The sequence below is a fragment of the Ursus maritimus genome, unplaced genomic scaffold (assembly GCF_017311325.1).
Source record: "Ursus maritimus isolate PB19 unplaced genomic scaffold, ASM1731132v1 scaffold_8, whole genome shotgun sequence".
NCBI lineage: Eukaryota > Metazoa > Chordata > Mammalia > Carnivora > Ursidae > Ursus > Ursus maritimus.
Window position 1 is genome coordinate 76,480,599 of NW_024426996.1, and position 20,156 is coordinate 76,500,754.

Sequence of the window (20,156 nt, forward strand, 5' to 3'; positions counted from 1 at the left end):
TTGGATTACTTGTTTGCCTTTACTTATTTATTTTTTGCTATTGAGTTACAGAGGTTCCTTATGCACTTTGACTATTAACCCCTTATCAGACATATGGTTTGCAAATATCTCGCCCCATCCCATAATTGCCTTTCATTTCGCTGACGGTTTCCTCATGTGTTTATTTTCCTTTTGTTGCTTGTGCAGCGACCAAAGACTCAGCGACCTGGTGTTTGTGGGAAGTGCCCGGCACCGCACGGCCCGTGGGTATGACACAAGGTGCAGCCTGCCCCCAAGTATACGTGAGAGCATCTCCCAACGCTTTAAGGGCGGACATTCATGCAGGTGGATTGAAACAGACTCAGAAACACCTGTGTCTCCCTCAGAAAGAAGGAGAAGGATGCATCTTGCCAAGAGCAGCGACTTTTAGAGCGAGCATGAAATCAACGCTCTCATATCCCGCCTGGACAAATACAGCACGGCACGTGTTTCTCACCGTGGAGATGGCCTTTATTGGACTTTCATCACCTTTCAGTGAAAGAGTGGTTCCCACCAGCACTACATAATGATGAACCTTGCAAATGCACTTTATCTGGCAGTGAAATTTCTTTAACAATGAAAGTTTACTGTAAGGAAAGTTTGTGGTGGGAGAGGCTATGAAAGAGAAGCTCTGACTATATGTAAGCAGACTCCTGTCGAGAAAGACAAGTGTTACCAGTTCTCCATTAAAGCACTAATACAAACCTACTGTTTTGCTTGTTCTCAAACTAGACATTCGTACAAGGGACGCGGGTGTGGCCTTTTGTTCTCGGGGATCCAGTAAACATCCTTGTGTATCTAACCATCCTGGCAGGACAAAACCAGGGGGAAATGAGAGCAAAGCTTCTAACTGTCTTCAAGGTAGGTTCTGGGAGAGGAGCCTAAGACCTGTTCGCCAGAAGATGGAGAGACGTGACAGCTTCTGGTGCTGTAGGAACAGAGAGGCCTCGTGGGGGGCATGGCTTTCTCCCACTGTGTCTGGGCAGCTGATGTAAATGTCGTCCCCCTGCGCTCTCTCTCTGGGCTGGACTGTCTTATCTCTGACCGTCTGGCAGGACCGTGGTCACCGGGATTGGGTATTCCAACGCATTGCAGTCATCCGAGAGGAACACCAAATCCTGAAAAAGATATGCAGTAAGCAAGAATGTCACTGAAAGTGTCCCTGTAGCCCTGCACAACTGGTTATCTTCAAAGACTGTTCAGCTCTTTCCTTTTGTGTGAAAACTTCCCATCCCTCACTCCCCCAAGGAGAACTGCCCACGTCTTCACATTCCCATAGAATGTGATATAATACTGCATTATAAATATAAATAATACTGTATTATAATGATATCTTCTTCCTGTCTTCCCTCCGCAGACCAAGGGGAGAGGGGAATGAGGAGGGCAATGGGTGTGGGGAGGAAATCCGTAAGAAACCTTCGATGCATGAACAAATAAATTAAACTCGATTGCTAATTATTTATCCTGATGACGTACTCTGGGCCAGGCCTGGTGCTAGGAATTCTATGTGTGGTCACTCTGCTAGGGCTCTTAGGATCAAGGGACTTACTGCAGCCCCACCCCCCCAACATGGTCAGGGTGTACTTCTTATTATCTTCCCAGTGATGGTGTGAGGTGGGCATAACTATGTCTCCAGTTCACAAATGAGGGAACCGTGGCTCAGAGAGGTGACGGATTGCTCCCATCTGGGCAGCAGGAAGACAGACGGGAGCTCAGGTCTCTCTGATGCTGAAGCCTGTGCCCCTGGGATCCCATGACTGCTCTCCTCTGCAGCGCCGATCTTCTGCATTTGTCCGTCTCCTCTCCCTCTTCTACCAGAAGCCTCCTATCACAGAGCATCTGAAGCCCCTCTTCTAGAAAGTCTCCTCTGATCCCGGCGCTCTGGAGCCCCCTGAATTCATAGCCCTCTCCCCCCAACCCCTACCCCATTTGGCTCCTGGCAGAGTCTGTCTTTCATAGTTAGCATGTGGTCCTGGGTGTTGTCCCTACACCAGGGTGAGCTCATGGAAGGGAGGGCCTTGTCCCGAGTGCCTATCACTTATCAAGGGTGACAGTCGTTGAGGAAGGGCTTAGCGAACTGGAAGCACCCTAACGTTTCTCTTCCTCCTCCTCGTCTCCCCCGCCCCAGCCCTCCTCTTCTAAAATCCCTGAGCATCTTGGCTGATAATAAGCAGAAAAGGTGTCTTCAGCAGTGTCGCTTACTCTCCTGCAGAATGAATTCATGATGGTGTACAGTTTCCGCACTTTGTCCTTCAAGGCATCCACCTGGGGCACCTTCCAGCACTGGGGCGATGCCACGAAGTCCCGCAGCCTGGCCAGCACACAGTAGTTCTGAGAGTGGACAGCAGGGAGGGCGTCAGGGGGGCAGTCAGTAGCCAGAGGGACGGGAGTTGGGGGCTCCTGCATCCTTCTGCACGGGGTCTCTCCCCACCCCCCTGCCTCCCCCGACAGGAAGACCCTCTTACGTGTATATCCAGGTAGAGTGTGGGCAGGTATCTCACACATGGCTCCTGCGGAAGGGAAGACGGGTCATGATGACGCCCATAGGGATATACTCGCAGGTGGTCACGGAAGGCTCTCGGCCACCCTCCAACAACCAGACAGCCCCAGGCCTTCCTTGATCTGATCTGCTTACACACACACACACACACACACACACACACACGTATGGATTTGAATCCCTATGCCTACTGGGAAAGCTGAAATACTCTCCCCCAGAATGTTAGAGCAGCAGTTACCTCTAGGTGGTAGGATGGCAAATAATATTTATTTCTTCTTTGTTTTTTGTGTATTTTCCAACTATAAAGTACGGTGGTCTCCCCGTTATACGTGGGGGATATAGTCCAGGGCCCCAGTGGATGCACGAAACCATGAATCGTACTGAACCCTATATATAGTATGTTTGTTCCTATACGTACGTACAAACCTAGGTAAAGTCTAATTTATAAATCAGGCACAGTAAGAGATTAACAACAAGTACTACTAATAAAATAGAACAATTATGACAACATACTATCATAAAAGTGATGTGAATGTGATGTCTCTCTCACAATCTCTTCCTGCACTGTACTTGCCCTTCCTGTGATGATGGAAGAGGATGAAGTGCCCACGTGATGACATGAATGACGTAGGCATGTGACGTAGGCTTAGGCTACCACTGACCTTCTGACCATACGTCAGAAGGGGGCTCATCTGCTTCCGGGTCGCTGTGGACCGCGGGTCACTGAAACCACGGATATGGGGGGGGCCCACTACGTATGTCTTTTATAATAGGGAAAACATACCATTATTTAAGTTTTAAAAGAAAATAAAAGGTGTTAAGGTACCATAACCCCACATCTGAGAAACTTTACATCTTGTTTGAAGTGTTTACAAGGGGTGAAGAGACACTTTCAGACACCTTTAAATTCTATCAGAGCTTCTTTTTATGGAGGAAAGGGGCAGAGGGAGAGAAAGAGTCTTAAGCAGACTCCCAGCTGTGCTCAGAGTCCGATGCTGGGCTCGATCTCACGACCCTGAGGTCATGACCTGAGCTGAAATCAAGAGTTGAACGCTCAACTGACTGAGCCCCCCCGCCAGGTGCCCCAAATTTTATTCAAGCTTTTAATAAAGTTTAATTTGTTTGTTTCTATATTGGACAAGCAGCCAAGGGGCCTGGGTTCTAGTTCCGGGCAGCCCCTCTGGAACCTGCCCCCACCCCCCACCCCCCAGCCCTGGGTCTGCCTGGGGTGTCCCCTGCCCAGCACTGTGCCTGCTGTGTCTCATTCACACCTTCACCCTCGAGGTGCCCGAAGCCGGTGGTGGGCGCTGTACCAGCCCTTTCATAGCCCAGCACACTGAGATTCAGGGGCTGAGCTGTTGGCCCAGGGTAATGAGCAGTAAAGGGTGGGCACGTCCTGGGGTCCCCCCCCCCCGCCCCCCACCGTGCACTCACTCACAATAACCAGGGTCCTGAAGAGAATAACCTTAATTCTGTGCTCCTCCTTAACTCCAGAGTTCCAGCCTCCTTGGGGAGGTTTTTCCTTTCTTTTACATTTTACAACAGATCCTCTGGCTGTTGCTGGCAAGTTACCAACAAAGACAAGGCATTGTGATGTCTCTGATAGATTTCCCTTGTATTTAAAAAAAGATGCAAACCACTGTCATTGTACTTAGTAGGATGGGAATAAAAGGCAAACCCTTGGCCAGAAAAGAAAAATAGTGTTTTGTTCTTTTTTTTCCTGGTCCACAGGCAAGTTTTGGAGAACGGGGTCTGCATTGAACCTCCTGGTGCGCGGAGGGCCGGCGGGAGGGGACTCACCGAGGGCTCCGTGGCCTGCAGGCTCTGGAAGTCACCAGCCACCTCCCGGCTCAGGGTCAGCATCCTGGAGTAGCAGGTCAGGGGAGCCGGCTGTGCGGAGGGGGGCCCGGCCAGGAGCAGCAGCAGTAGGGGGAGCAGCCCAGGCGTCATGGCGCAAAGGCAGCCTCACTGCGTCCTGCGGCTGGCGGGCGCCCCTTTAAGCAGCAGCCTGGGGGTGGTCCTCCACGCCGCCTCCTCCGCTTCCTGTGGGGCCCAGCCAAGGCCATCCAGCACGCCCACCTGGCCCTGGACACTGGATCCTTTCAGACCTGAAGCCCCCCCTTGTAAGAGGAGGGGCTGCCTGGGGGCATGTGGGACACCTGGAAGGGACGCACGGGCCCTTTCTCTCCCACACTTCCAATAGAAGTTTCTCTCCGGGCAGGGGCTTTCCAGAAATGGAAGATCCGGGTGGTGAGGGGGCGGGGGATGAGAGGAAGACAAGGATGGATGAGAGGTAGGTAGTCAGGCTCTGCAGTTAGAAAGAATGGGGACCCTGTCGTAAAGCAGAGCAGAAGTGGGGGAGGGAAAGGGGCTGGAAGTGACGGACTGAGCACCGGGCATCCAGGGCTTAGGGTCAGGCAGCCTGGTGTCAGCGTCCACCCACCACTGGCCACCCAGCAGCAGCTTGGGCAGTCATTTTCCCTTTGAGCAGCTGTGTCTCTGCATCTGGAAGCTGGGCTTATGCTGCGGCTGGAGGGGGGGGGCACGTGTGAACACCCCCCAAGCTACACTTCCAGCCCCGGGCACAGGCCCCAGTACAGAGCAGACCCTCCCGAAGGTTGGTTTTCCAAATGCGCAGCTCGTTTAGTGACTAGGGTCTGCAGGCGGCACTCCTGTATGGACAACCCGTTAAAAGATGAGCCCTCTCCTTAGAAGCTCAGTGCAGCGATGATTGCCCACTTCCGGTGATGCCGATGGGCAGGTTTCTCGACTCATTCCTCTCTCATTACATGTGCAATAGAGGTGATAAGAGCACTGTGCTCAGGCACTGTGGTCAGGAATAAAAGACGCCGAGCTAATGTCGGAGGCTCCACTCCCACAAGTGTCCCTGTGAGGCAGCTACCCCAGAAAACAGTCCCACTTTCCAGGTGGGAAAATGGAGGCTCAGACAGTTTCAGCAGCTTGTCCAAGGTCACAAAGCTGGAGGTGACAGGTCCTGGTAGGACTTTGTGCCCCGTCCTCCTCCATCCTTCCATCCCCCTATGAGGAGCGAGACCCTCACGGTCAGAGAAGAGTTGGGGTCCCAGGAACCAGCAAGGACAAGGAGGCGTCAGAGAGAGAAAGAGCGTCACTTGGCACCCCTTCTGTGACAGTCATCCCAGCTGTTGTCACACACTCCGTGAGCCCCACAAGAAGCGCTTCGGGTGAGCGGGGTTATTCCCATTTCCCAGACGACAAGGCGGAAGGTCTCAAGAGACATGAAACTGGTCGCCGTCACAAGGCGAATGAGGAACAGAAATCTGGGCCTGTGTCTGTCTGTCTCTGTCTGTCTCCAAGGTCTCTCTGGCTGTGAGGGAGGGTAGAAAGGATGTGGTGTCCGGCTCCAGCCTCTCCCTGCTCCGTCTGCCCTGAGAAACCCCATCCTGACCCGGTACCCGAGCAGCCCCTGTTTGTAAACAGAGTAGCGTCACCCTGGTCCCTTCCAGGCCTGAGGTGTTCTTTATCTAGCTTTCTGGTGCGGGGACCCCAGCCATGCCCTCCTGTTTGGCTGGTGAGAGTGTTCTCTCCACACCTTTATCGAGATGACCTGGGGACAGTCTCTGCGGGACCCTCCTGGACAGGCCAGGACTATGTGTGCTTGGAGGGGGGCAAGCAGCCAGTAGAAAGGTGGTTTTCTTCTGGATGAAAGAGTCTCCTCATGCCCTCCACGGAGGTGCCCGGGGCGTGGGACTCGCTGGTGGACAAGCCGGCCCGGCCAGGGACGCCAGGCCAGCTTTGAAACGCCCCGGGGCTTCTGGATGGGTTCATCGAACGAGCTTCAAATTCAGGACAGGGAAGAAAAACAAGCCCATGCACCAAAACAAGTCCTTGGACCGTTCAGATGGAGGGATGTTGCTGGAAAACAGGAGCTGTCTGGGCGTTTGAAGTTGAGATAAACATGTTGCTGGGAGAGCAGGCCTCGTCTCACTCAGGACACCATGTGTGGCTGTTGATGGAGCTTCGTGGGCAAATCAGAGGCTTCTGCTGCGCCCCGAGCTCCAGACCCTGAGCGGACCGGACCTCGCCCCCCCCCCCCTTTCCACTCCTTTCTCACCTCTGTTCAGCAGCCAGCAGCCAGCTGTCAGAGCAGACGTGCAAGGGACGCTGTGCTGAGTTAACCTGACGGTTGTTCCTCCTGTTCCGGGGAGCGGGGCATGATCCGGGGAGGAACACACAGGGTGCAACTGCCTCGGCCCCACCCCGGCCTCCAGAGAGCCCCCCGCCCTGCGTGCGGGCAGGCCTGGGGACCCCACGTGTGTGTTCTGCCGTCCAAGTCCCTCGCCGCTCCCTGCTCTGCCGCCCCGGCCCCAGCCCCTCCCACGGTGCCCTCAGGGTCAGGATGCTCCGTCTGGAAGGTGAATGTTAAAAATACAGGCAGGAATACCCCGACAGATTAAAGTGTTTGTCTTCCTCCAAAGGTTTCTCCCAGCCGCCCTTAGTGTCTCAGACAGAGTGTGAGCCCCATCTTGGTACCTCGTTCTGCCGGGAGAGCCGAGCATCCAGAGCTAATGAGCAGCGGACTGTCGGCAGACACCAGTCATTTTCTTTGAACGGATTCTTCGTTGATTCACTGGACACACAGCAATGAATGAGAGTCGGCAGTGCGCAGGCCTGAGACGGACAGTAGGGACAAGATGGTGAGTGAGAGAGAGGGACTTGCTGTCCTCATGGAGGAGAGGAAAGAGGGCCATTGAGTCACCACAGCACAAGGGGTGATGGCGGGACAGCCGACCTCGGGTCTGGCCTTGAGGAGGCTCGCTCTGCCAGGTGAGGGATGCTGTGGGGAAGTGGGATGGGTGTGGAGTGGGGGGGCGGCTGTGGTACATGAGCAAGAGAGAATTTGGAAGATCCTGTTCTGCTGGTTTGGAAGACCGTGGAGGCAGCCATGGCCAAGGAACACAGGAAGCCTCTAGAGGCTGGAAAAGGCAAGAAAATGATTCTCCCCTTGATCTCCCAGAAAGGAACACAGCCCTGCCCAGACCTTGATTTTAGCCCGCTGAGACCCAGAGTGGACTTCGGACCTCCAGAACTCAGTTCATGGGGATTTGTTACAGCAGCCATAGGAAATTCCTGCACTATCTCTCTGGGGTTCGGTAGAATAACGGAGATCAAGGTTGGAGGAACTTAGAAATGACCTCCATCAACCTGCCTGGTGCTTGAGCTTCCTTCCCCATCTCCCTGTCAAGTGTGCATCCAGAGTCTGCTTGCATACCTCCCTGGATGGGAAGCTCATTCCCTGTGGGAGCCGCTCTCCGGGCTCTGGGCGGCTCTGGCTAATGTGAATTCTGCCCAAGATGAAGGTGAGTTGTGATGACTCCCTGGGGCTGCCATCCTTGGCTTAAAACACGGGTACCTTCTTCCCCAGAACGGCCCCATAGATCTTAAGGCCACCTTCCTTCCTCCGTCTTCCTCAAGCACTCATCCCTGCCCCCCAGACAGAGTCCGCTCTCTTTCAGATCAAACATCCCCATGTCTTGGATCCTTTTCCATAGAAGTGGCTTCAAGATCTTTTCCCACAGTCACATCATGATTAATGTCTCGCTGCCTGGAGTCCTTTCTCCTTCCAGGAGCCATCTCTAAAGCAGAAACCCACTCTTGCCAGCCCCCATTTCAAGTTCTTCCCTGGCTCCCACAGTCTGAGGTCTCTGGCCCTTCCTACCAGTCCCTTCCTGGTGATGATGGTGATGCGACGATGAGAGCTGCTCTGCTCCGAGGCCAGGGCAAGTGTTAATGCGTTTATTCTGTCATTATCCCTTGAGGGCACCAAGGCCCAGAGAGTGACTTGCTCCACATCACACAGTATCAGCAGTCACGAGGGCTTGTCAACACCATACCCAAGTGGCCTTTCCCTTCCAAATATGCCATTCCCTTTCCCTCACCTCATTTCCCTGGTTTGCTGCTCCTAACCCTCCCAGACAGAACAGAAATGTCACTTTCTCCAGGAAGCCTGCCTCGACCCACAGAAGCTGGATTGGGTCCCCGCTGCCTGCGCAGGCTCCCACAGGCCCTGCCCTCTCCTCTGCTCCACCACAACATTGTCCACTCTGGCTGCCGCCTGTTTGCCTACCCATCCCCCATGGGCAGAGCAAGTGTCCCCTCTATGTCTTTGTGTCCAGAGCGAGGAGCTCAGGGCCAACAGAGAGCACATGTTCAGTAAACATCTTCCTCTGAGTGGCAGTGACCACTCCTCTATTCACCCTGGTGTGTGACAATGTGTTTCACACTATCAGGGACCCAGACTGGAACACAACCCTTCTGGGAGGTTCGGTCAGAATGACGCTGTCACAACCTTGTTTTGGGTCCCTCTGGTGTCAGTTAGGACTGTAAGTTGCAAGTTACAGAAAACACAGCTTGAGATGCCAAAGGCTGAATTTCTAGAAAGTGCAACAGGAAAGTACAGAGGTAGTGGAGTTCAGGCATGGTTTGATCTAGGAACTCAATGAAGTCATTAAGAAATCATCTTTTCCTCTCCCCCTATTCCATACTATGATGGTCTTTTGATGTGTCAACTCTTTTAGGCTACAGTTCCCAGTTATTCAGTCAAACACAGATCCAGGTGTTACTGTGAAGGTATTTGTAGATGTGATTCAAGTTCATAATCAGTGGACTTTAAGGAAGGGAGATGAGCCTAGATATTCTGGGTGGGACTGACTCAATCAGTTGAAAGATATTAAAATCAGAACTTTCCTGGAGAAGAAGAAATTTTGCCTGTGGAGCAGCTTCAGTTCATCTGTGAGTTTTACTTTGCCTTTCCTGACAGCCTGCCCTACTACTTTGGGCTTTCTTGCCTGGCCCCCACAACGGTGTCAGCCAATTCCTTATAGTAAATCCCTTACTCTTTGTTTCTGGTTCTGCTTCTTTGGTTAAACCTGCACTGACACACATACCATCAGCTCCATCCTAAAGCCAGGCCCCCATGTGGTCACAAAGTGGCTGCCAGTAGAGTCCAGGACACATGCTATGTCATCCTGTCCAGAGAAGTAATGTCTCCCCCGTGACCCTCAAGAAAGTCCTGAGCTTCATGCTGGTTGCAGACCCTGCCCTTGCTTGTCTTGTGACCTAGCACTTTCATAGTCTGGGACTCCTTTTTTAGCATTTCTAGATAAAGAACATTTAATCTTTTCCTTCTCACTGTTCAGACTGGCATATTCCAATAAGGGACCCAGGTAACCAGGGAAATGCTCTTTTTTCCTGGCCCGACGGATTACGGGAAATTCCTGAGCAGACTCGCTGTTTTCCTCACCCCTCGTTACCTGGCTCCAACACAGAATCACACCTTCCCCGAAGGTTCCTTGTGTTCCTGTCCTGTGCCTGCTCATGATGGCAGCCCAGGTTGAAGTGGCCATGGCCAGTTTCAAACCTCTGTTCCCTAATGTCCAGCCAGTAGCTGACTTTGGCAGCAATAGTCCGCACCCAGGGGCAGCTTCTGCTCTGCATAAAACAGAGTCGCAGAGGTTAACGTCAGAGGCTAATGTTGGAGGTCACATCTCTGGCAAAAAGGGCCACCTCTGTGTCTCCGCACTCTTGCCCGCATTCTGAGGTCAGAAGCCGGGAGCCGGGGGTGCCTGTGCTGTCCGGACCCAGCGGTGACAGCCGGGACGTATTTGAGTTGAGGGTAGGTTGAGCCGCTAGCCGGAACATTGCCTCCAGGGATCCTGTTGACATCAGTGTTCCTTTGATTAAAAGCAACACATCTCCCCCTGTTTGGTGATGTATTTTTGAGCTTGTTACTTGTGCTCTTGGCAAACCCAAGAGGAAAGTTGGCCCACATGGTCCAGAGTGAAGGAATGAAGACAAACACCAAGGCTGGCCTGTGCTTTTGGGCAGTGCTTATAAAAAGAATCCCATGTTTTAGAATACAGACCCTTCTCTAAGCCTCCAAAACATGGATTCAAATTTTAATGGGATACAGTGTACCGGACATGTTCTCCCAAACGTTTTCCGGGGGCCTGTTTATGCAGAAAGGACTCAGAAAAAGTCTTTCAAGAAAGATCTCCGTTGGCTTAGCAGAAAGAACACAGGCTTTGGAGTAATACAGACTTGAAGTCTCACTTCTGTTATGATGTGAACGAATGTAATTATGTGTGCAAATCTTGTCATCCCTCATCAGCCTCTGACGTGTGGGATTTACAACACTTACAATGCTTACTCTGATGGAATAAACAAGAAACAGCAGGGGTGACTGTAGGAGCCGGTGTTCCTTTTATCTTCTCTTTCTTTTCTTTCTTTCTTTCTTTTTTTTAATGCTTATGGACCTTATTCTTTAACACCCTCTCTGGCCAGCTCTTACCTCCCTGCTCTGGTGCTGGTGATGGGCATGGGGCCCTGGGTGGAAAGAGGGAGGAAGCAGCTCTCTCATCCCACTGACGTTCCCACTGAGGCCTCCAGAAGTTCTGTCTCTGCTGGAGGAGCAAGCCGGAAGGTGCATGAGCAGAGCTGGGGGCGGACAGAGGAAGAGTCTGGATGGAGCTGCAGCCCTGATTCCAGTCCCAGAGGCAGATTCGGGCAATTCCTCTGTGGACTCTATAAGCTGCCTGGGCTCATTTCTGGCTGCAGACCTAGGATTGGGGTTTCCCTAGAGCTGCTTTCCATGAGCTTTCTTCTTTCTCTTGCAAATGAGAGTCCTGACTACTTCCATCCCCAGTAGGGTGCCCGGCACAGAATGGATGCTCACACTTACTGCTTTCTCATCGATGACTCACTACTTAATGGCAGTCATTAGTACTGGTCACCAAAGATGTCCAGGCTCCTCTCTCCGGGCCCCGCGCTGGGATGGAGCTTCCTGCCCCCTTCAAGTTACACATGGTCATGTGAGCTATTTTGTGCATTGACACATAGGAGGACATGATGTTGCTGGTTTGAAGGCAGAGGGAGCACCATGAGAAGGAATGCAGTGGCCGTCAGGAGTGGATGGTGACCCCAGGGGGCAGCCAGCAGAGAATGGGAACCATAGACCCACAGCCATAAGGAACTGCGTTCTGTCTCTGAATGAGCCTGGAGTCAGATTTTTTTTCCCAAAGCCTCCAAATAGGAGTCCAGGTCTGTGAGACCCAGCTATCCCCCCAGACATCTGCCCTCCCGAGCTGTGAGCTAAAAACCGGGTGTTGTTTTCAGCCTTCAAGTTTGTGGGAATTTATTAAAAAGCAACAGGAAATGAATGCACTGAGCCATACGTTAGTATTTGAGGTAATTCATCAAGGATTATAATTTTCCACTTAATAACACACAGGTAACATTCCCCGTGCTGCTTTACAATGGTGTATTTGTCAAGGTCTTTGTCAGACTCAGGCTTCCTGGGGGAAGGAGCTGAGCTGGTCCTCTGTGTATTCCGCAGAGAGCACAGGCCTGGACGGGGGGCTTGAAGAGGACGTGAAGCGACACTTGGCAAAATCAGGAAGCTGATGCAATTCTTCCACCAGCTTCCACACCCCATCGTGCCTGGTGGGGAACGCGGGAGTGAGTGACGGCAGACAGGGGTGCAGGGCTTGCTGAGTGCCCGGTGCTGTGTTAGAACCCTGCTGGTAGCTTCTGGAATCACCACATCGCTGTGTTACAGATGGGACACTGGTGGGCAAGAAGTGGAGTAACTTGCTCAAGGTCACGCAATCCACAGTGGAGCCCAGGTTCAAACCAGACAGGCTGGTCCAAACCCGTGTTCTAACCCCCTCATGATGCTGCGGCCTAAAAGAAGGACCTTAATAAATATTTGCCGAGGGACAGAGAAAAGACAGAAAGGAAGAAAATAATTTCCCCAGATGCCAACAAGCTGTGTGACGTAGGGCAGCTCCTTACCGTATCTTGGAGCCTGAATTTCCTGGAGACGTGAGGGGTGACTGCATTTAAAGTGATGTTTTGGATTTTTTCTCCATTCTAAAGGCAGCGATCCCTTGCTTGTGAGGGGCCAGTCATGGGATACTGAGTCCTCTCCACCCTGGGCGGTCCCAGCCTGCTGGCTGCAGCGGCAGGACAGGCTCCTGGCCCCCACCTTGCAAGGTGCTTGACCCCCCGGGCTCTCAGGGTCTTCAAGCCCCTCACAGAGTGGCGGTCATGAGGATTCAGGCAGAATGGGGGACGCTCACTCAAGAGTAATCTCCCTTCCCAGACCCCATCTCCAGAGCACCTGGAAAATTCCCTGCTGCTAGCAGAGAGCACGTTGTGTTAGAGATCATGTTCAGAGACCCAGGTCTCCCCCCGGTCTCGTTTCTAGAACACTGAACAATACACACAACACATTTGTTTTGAACAAGTGAACAGAATTGACTTAGCTGAACAGGTAGTTGTTTGTATCAGAGTGTCAAACATACACAACCTGACTTCCTTTAAATCTAGAACCTGGGACACCCGACCTGTTACCACTCCTGATCTATGGAAAATCTACACCTCGGTTTCTATCTTTAATGATTCCTTTTATAATGAAAGAGGATCCATTTCTTGTGCAATGTGGTGAGCATTTCTAGAACTCTCCTCTATTCCCCTGTACCTGTGTAAAACAATTTTCCTTGCTCACAGAGGGGGCTCCATGTGCCCAGCGGCTTTCACTCTCCAGCTACCTGACTTGACCTCTGTGTTCCTTGCCTGTGAATGGAGACAGCTCCAGTTGGCCCCTGGGGCTGAGAGAGGAGTCAGTGGTTACTTAGGCAGAGCCCTTAGCCTGGGGCAGAGTAAGCAGTGTGGGTTGGCTGCTGCTACGTATGTGATTTTCAGCCCCAGGAACACAGGGCGCACTCAGTGCAGGCCTCCATCCTGGACGACGAGGGGCTGGGGCCAGGGGCTGGGGCCGGCCCGTCTCCACCCCAGGAACCGGCCCCGGCCCGGGACGTGGGCCTAGCGGAGGGACAGGGAGGGTTGGTGGGCTGAGCGAATACACAACGCCCTTTGTTGTGCCGTGACGTGGAAGGCCACTTGGAGTCCCGCATGGCCCACCGCCACCACGAACCCGGCATCCACAGCGGGGCCCCCCTGACACCCCTTCTGCCTTCCAGCTCTGGCCGCCTCCAGCTTCTGTGAAGTCAGGGCTTCCTCCCTCGGGAAGCTCTCTGAGTGCTTTGGCCTCTCTCCTTTCAGGAAGCCTCCGAGCCAACAATCACCCGGGGCAGGAAGCGGGCGCAAGTAACTTAACCCTCGGGCGGAAAGCATTTCAGAAACTGGCTCAGTGGCCTGGTTGCTGGCACAGTGAGCTGGGTCAAGCGTGCCCTCCTGCTTTTTTTTTTTTCTCTTTCATTTGAATAGTTCCCTTTCTCCTTCCCAAGGAGGCCCCCGTGTCTGAGAGCGGGGCTTTGCTCATGCCATCGCACCAGGAAGGGAAGAGGGGAGACAGTTTTCCTGAGCATCTGTGGCTGCCTCTCCCAGTGTTTTCTCCCTTCCTGAGCAGTGAGCCCCCAGTCCCTGTCTACAGTCAGAGCTCCGAGGCTCAAAGCCACGCTGCTGGCCACAAAGCCTGGGTCTTTGGAATCCCAGAGCTGACGCTCTTTACGGTGTGGGATGTCTGTACACTGTCTTCACTTACGGGCTGCCTATACTTACCACCGATTTTCAAAAGACGGGGTGTTCTGTGAATTGAGCAAAAGTCACTGTGGCACAGGCGCTGCGAGACCATAAACATAGTATAAAATCGTACCATTGAAATGTTTCAGAACAAAAAAGGAAACAGGCAAAAAAGCCAATTGCAGAATATGCTTCCAGACCCATCCGAGAACGGGTGTGGTTACATAGATCTTCCTAAGTCCATTTCAGCTAGATGGGGAGTTAGACTCTAACTTAGTTGCTTATTCATTTGTTCAGCAGAGGTTTATTCTGTAGCAACTGTGCCTCTTACAACTACGGAATTAGTCTTTTGACAAATAAGCCAGCAAATGGATGGAAATTATTAGTCTTAGGGAGTGCACTCTAATAATATCCTCTTATATGGAGGTATCAAATGTTTATGAAACATGCATCTCAAACATGTCATTTTCCCTCTGACACCTAGGCTTCTGGCATGCTGTTCCCTGCCTGGAAAACCCTTCCCCACTCCAAGCCCTACTGTAGTCAGGCTCAGACTCCTGGGCATCTGAATAGTCTGTTTCCCGACAAAGTATTTCCTGACTCCAAGCAAGACAAGCCGCCTGCTGTGTTCTCCCCTCGATTCCTGCACTTCCCTGTCCTCACACAAGGCACAGACCTTTGCTTGCTTACTGTTCTGCCCTGTATTGTGCCTCCTTCCCTGCTCACGGCTGGGTTCTGAGCACCCAACACAGGGATTGACTCCGGAAATATTCCATGGGCTCCCTTCCTCCCATATATCTGAAGAACGAAGAGCAGCACAAACACATTCTATCAGTAGCTTTTATAAGTACCACGCTCCTGCTGGGCTTCCTGACACAGCTCTCACTTCCACTCTGGACGCCACTCAGATCTTACCCGATGTCTTGTAAAACTGCATCATCACACTTAGAAACAACTTTGTGGACATGTCAGGGGTTTTGCAGACTAATCTGCACATTTTCCTGCTTGAGCCATCATTCAAAAAGAAGCAAAGGAAAGCTGTCCTCGCATCCTCACACTCATGCAGCTGATTCTCAAGTCGGTCCCAGCCCTTGATCGGAAGGTGGGCTGGAGGGGCATTTGGGGTTCTCGTCCAGGCCCCACCGTCAGACCCTGGTTCTAGATGTATTTTGCAGCCTCATCGCAGAAGTCTTACAGTAAGCGTGGTAGCAAGAGGCGTAGTGAACTTTTTTTTCCTGCTGGTGTCTGCTTTCCCCTCCCTGGCTATCACTGGCTCCCCTCCACTCATGCTAAACATGCATTTTTGTGGTTAGATTTGAATGTGGTTACAGAATCCCAGGAGAACTTCCACAGATGTCTTAAACCCTCTGCCTCCGTTTCCAGATGCCGCTGGGGAGACATTTTAGTGCACGGCTGAGCACTTGGAATTTGGGCCTCGGCAGCCTCGGCTCGATCGCTCACCAGCTGTGGGATTTCAGAACGAAGTTCCTCGCGTCACCGGTAGACCGCAAGGACCGCACGTCCTCCCTTCTAGATTTGATTTACAGGAACCGGCAGGGCCCACTTCGTGGTGGGTTTCCACCCATGTTTGCCAAAGTGAGTGGATGAGCCAGTGCCTGAGCGTTACCGTTTACGTGTTACAGAGGGAGAGATGGTCTCTATAGGATGGTTCACGTAGTTAAGTGAAGGTTTGTCACAAGCTTTTTATAACACTTGGCACAGCATAATTGCTCAGTGAACGGAAAAATGGTGACTGATGGTCTCAGTTGCTCAGAGGGACTGGAGCAGTGATAGCAGGTCATGCAGTTGGGGGGAAAGGGGATGATAGTCCCTGTGTCTATGGGCTGCAGGCAGGTGGACGAGGAAGTCTGCACTTTGTCAGGGTCGGAGAGTAGAGTGGGGGCATTTCCAGATGCAAGATGGCTGAGGGCGGCTTGGGGACCGGGTAGGAGTCCCTGTTGGTTTGCAACCCTCTCCGGAGCTTCCCGGGGGTGATCTGAAACTGGCCCCCCCACACACACACAGGTCAGGGAGGGAGGAAGAGAGGCAGGCCACTCCGGGGTGGTAGGTAGAAGTTTTAGTAAGCAAGGGAACTTCCATACAAGGCTTGTCTTGGGCAAGATGCAAGATGAATGGATGCCAGCAGTCATCCATCAGATCTGAAGTTTGTATAGAGAGAGGCCTTAACTAGGTTCAGTTCTGCATATCGCGCAGGTGTTTTCAACACCACATCACTAGTTCAAAGCTATGTCCTCAAAACAGCCTCTGGGGGCAGAGCAGGGAAGGCAAGAGGAATCCACATTTCGAGGACCGGGGAAGGAGTGAGGAGCCTCTGACTGCCCGGTCCAGCTCAGGGGTCACTCTTCTCGATGACCTTCCCCACAGCCCCCTGGTCAGGGAAGAGGCGCTGGCCATTCCCAGCAGAGACTTAGACTCAGAGTCACTGAGCTAAAGGATCTTTGAAAATATTCGTATTCAAAGTACAAAATTACAACGTATTTGCATCAGAAACACAAATTAAAGCAATCGTACAAATTTTTAAAAATTATTCTTCATGAATGTTTTCAAAGGTTACTTTTCTCCTAGAATATTCAAAATTATCTATTAAAACTGAGAGGCAGAGTGTACATAAAATGGAAGAATGACAATTTTAAATAAAAATTTCGTCCATCAAAATGGATTTATTTCTTTGAAAATGTAATGAAATCTCATCGAGTGTTTTTACAAAATAAAACTACTGACGAATCAAGGCTTCAATGTCCATCTAGTTGCCAGCATAATCTGTATCACCCCTCAAACAAATTTTATCTAGACTTACCGTATTCAGATATAAGCGTAAGATGAATTTTAATAATGCGAAATGTTCCAGAATCATCCGTGTAATTGTTATCAGTACCATGCTGGTTCATGGGTGCCTCCGGATCTGCTTATTGGAACCAAAAGGAAGCAAGACAAGGACACTCTGCACTGCAGGAAAAAGCCGCTTTTGTTATGCAAGAACCTACAGCATCCTGCACTCCAGAGCAGAGAGGCCGCACCTTAACTCATTTGTCTTTTCTTGAAACGAAATCCTTGGGCTGCTCGAATCCTCCTCACACTTCGAAGTAGTGTCTGTCTCTGAAGTTGGCAGCAAAACTTACAAATCTTGGAAGCATTTGGGTGCAGCCATGCTTTGTTGCCAGGAGATCGTGCCAGAGATGCTGAGAAGCGTTCCAGGCTCCTGAACTGTGTTCAGGACCGCGGGACGTGCTGTGCCAGGGCCCCAGGGACAGAGGCCCCCACGAGTTCTTGCACATGCCGAGAGCGTGTTTATGATTTGCAGGCCCTCTGAAGAGTGGGAGGGCCCAGCGCAACAGCCCCTCTTGCCTTGGCCAAAGGGGATGGAGATATTCTTTTCTACTAGATTCTGATTGACGGTAGTCACTGCATTCTGGGATCAGCTTGACTGGGGGATAGGGTGATTTCAGTTCTATACAGTACTTCTCACTTCCCGAAATCGTTTGTTTTTCAAAAACAAAAAAAGACTATTTTATTGCCCACCTTCTTTCTCCTTTAGAATGTAAAGTCTAAGAAGGGAGATTTTTTTCTGTTCTCTTCCCTGACTTGAACAGCCCGCAGTAAGACCTTGAAGAACACAGAGTGAACGACTGCAAAAATAAACGAAGGTATCTTGATGGCTCACCACTGCCCAGGTGTGGCCGCTGCTCAGGAGCCCACACAGAGCCCGGCAAAGCAGGGAGCACGAGTAAGGGATTCTGGAAGAGACTCCAATCCAGCCTTACCTGCCTTTCATTCATTCACTCACTCAGCCCATGAGCCCACATCTCCCTCTCCACTGACTGGAGGGACGTCTATTTCCAACGGGTGACTCAGAGGTGCCCAGGTGCTAGGCAGCAGGTGTTCCCAGGCAGGTGTAAGAGCTAGATCCAAAATCCAGCTGGGTGCCAAAAGGGTTAAATTATGCCCGCTTTGGAAGAGTTGCCATTTTGCCTGTCCTGCACACAAAAGAGCAATGAAGGTCAGGGGACCTCCACTGGAGAGTAGATGCAGTCCGGGTGTCCAGTAGAGGAGCCTGGCTCAGCATACCTCTCTGAGGATGTCGCCCCTCCTCATGCTGACCTTGGCCTGACGAGCTTCCCTTCCTCGAATAAAGTCTGTTCCTTCAGCCACATCATGGGGCTTTTGTGGAACTTACCCAAAAGCCGGGTGCACAACCTTCAGGATCTATTGGGTATTATAGTCTGTCCATCATCAACCCCCCCCTCCATCTTTTCTGCTGTCTTGAGGATTTAAGAAGAAAATGCCCTTCGATAACTTAGGCTAATGCGGGAGCAAGTATGTAAAACTGCACATTCTAGACAGCGTGAAATATTCTGTGACATGGAGGTGAGCACAGTTTGAGGGGAAGCACTGAGTTTGAGATAAGGACTTACTCTGTCCTGGTCAATCTGAGAGGGCTTCACGAAGGAGGTGATACCTGAGTGTTCCAACCTGGACACCTTCTCTTCCTGGGTTCACTCCCTTATTCCCCTGTGAGGGTTGTTTGGGGTCACCTCCCCAATAAAACACTGCATTCACATCCTCTTTTCAGGGTTGCTTCTGGGGGAACTGGCCTAAGACTTACCGTTTCTTAAACATCAAACTGACGTCACAGCCAACAGATTTCCATCATCCGGCGTGGTGCTCCCTGGAGAGGCAGGACTCACTTTCCCAGCTCCCCCTGCAGGTAGGATGGAAGCATGTGACCTAGACCCCACCAATCAGGAGCAACCAAAGGAGATTTGGCTTCGAGGAAAGAAATTAGTGGCAGCAGCTCTACGTCCTGCTCAGCATCTCCAATGCTGGTGCCTGGAAGCAATGGGACCGTGTGTGCAGCCTGTTCAATGGCGTGTTACAATCACAGCTCCTGGCTATGTCATGTCCTGCTTGATTCTCTGGGCATCCCAGGGACTGTGTAAGCTCATGCATATCCGTTAATACTCTCCTTTATGCTTATTGGACTGAGGGTTCATTCTGCTCTTTTCTGTTCTTAAAAGGTTTTTAAAATTTATTTATTTGACAGCGAGAGAGGGAACACAAGTGAGGGGAGTGTGAGAGGGAGAAGTAGGCTTCCTGCCAAGCAGGGAGCCCGATGCGGGGCTTGATTCCAGGACCCCAGCATCATGACCTGAGCCGAAGGCAGGTGCTCAACGGCTGAGCCACCCAGGTGCCCCTATTCTGCTCTTTTCTACAAAGAATCCCGGTTGTGAGTTGTCCATAAGTGTCTTTCACCTGTGACCAATACCCTTCCTGCCTATCTCAAAAGTGTGCATAATTGTAATAATACATGCGAAAGCCACCTGAAAGCAGCTAGGTACAAAACCCACAAGGACTGTGTTTGCTCTGTTCTCCACTGAATGGCCAGCCCTTAGCACAGTGCCTGGAATGTAGTAGATGCTCCGTGACCATTGGCTGAGAAAAGTGCTATAATCATCACCCCAAACACCCCACTCCTTCTCCACACAGCAGGCCCCTTATGGTTCTGATTATGTGAATTGGGCCCAGGTGTCTCCAAAGTCAGACAATAAACTCCACAGTTGTAGGCCAGACTGGAAGACGGTGATGTTTCTTGATGAGTAATCAAGTGGACCTGAGTGAGGAGGGTCAGGTTTGGCCAGCAACCAGTCATTTACGGATAGAAGGAACTGAAGCTTGCTGCTGGTGTTTAGAGGCCAAAGCTCCCAAAATTCCAGGTGACAGTCACAGAAATACTGTTTTATAATTATCTATTAAATATCAAGGCAAGGGTGGCATTTTAAATTGCGCCCAAGCGATCTCTAGCAAGAGTGTGAATGTCTCATGTTGAGACCGGTGTCTCGATGGACGACAGCAGAGTCACCCAGGGGTGGGGGGCCGTCCTGTGCTTGCAGGATGTTTAACAGCGTCTCCGGTCTCTCTCCACTAGAAGTCGGTAACACTGCTTCCCCCCACTCAGCCGGGACAATCAGAAGTGTCTCCAGATGTTGATCAATGTCCCCTAGTGGGAGATCACCCCTGCTGAGCACTGCCAGGACTGAGCCATTCTTCTAATGCCACCAGACTACCAAACCAGCAGCATGTGTGTGTACTGTGCCTT

The 20,156-nt window shown here is 51.6% G+C and overlaps 1 protein-coding gene across 1 annotated transcript; it reads right to left on the bottom strand.

Annotated features, from left to right (window-relative positions):
• Positions 1–1,052: 1,052 nt before the first annotated feature.
• Positions 1,053–4,468, bottom strand: CYTL1 (cytokine like 1). The gene is made up of 4 exons (XM_008685753.1): positions 4,319–4,468; positions 2,484–2,528; positions 2,221–2,349; positions 1,053–1,136 (listed from the first exon to the last, which is right to left on the bottom strand). The coding sequence occupies exons 1-4, from the start codon at positions 4,466–4,468 to the stop codon at positions 1,053–1,055; spliced, it is 408 nt and encodes a 135-aa protein (XP_008683975.1).
• Between the last annotated feature and the right edge of the window lie 15,688 nt (positions 4,469–20,156).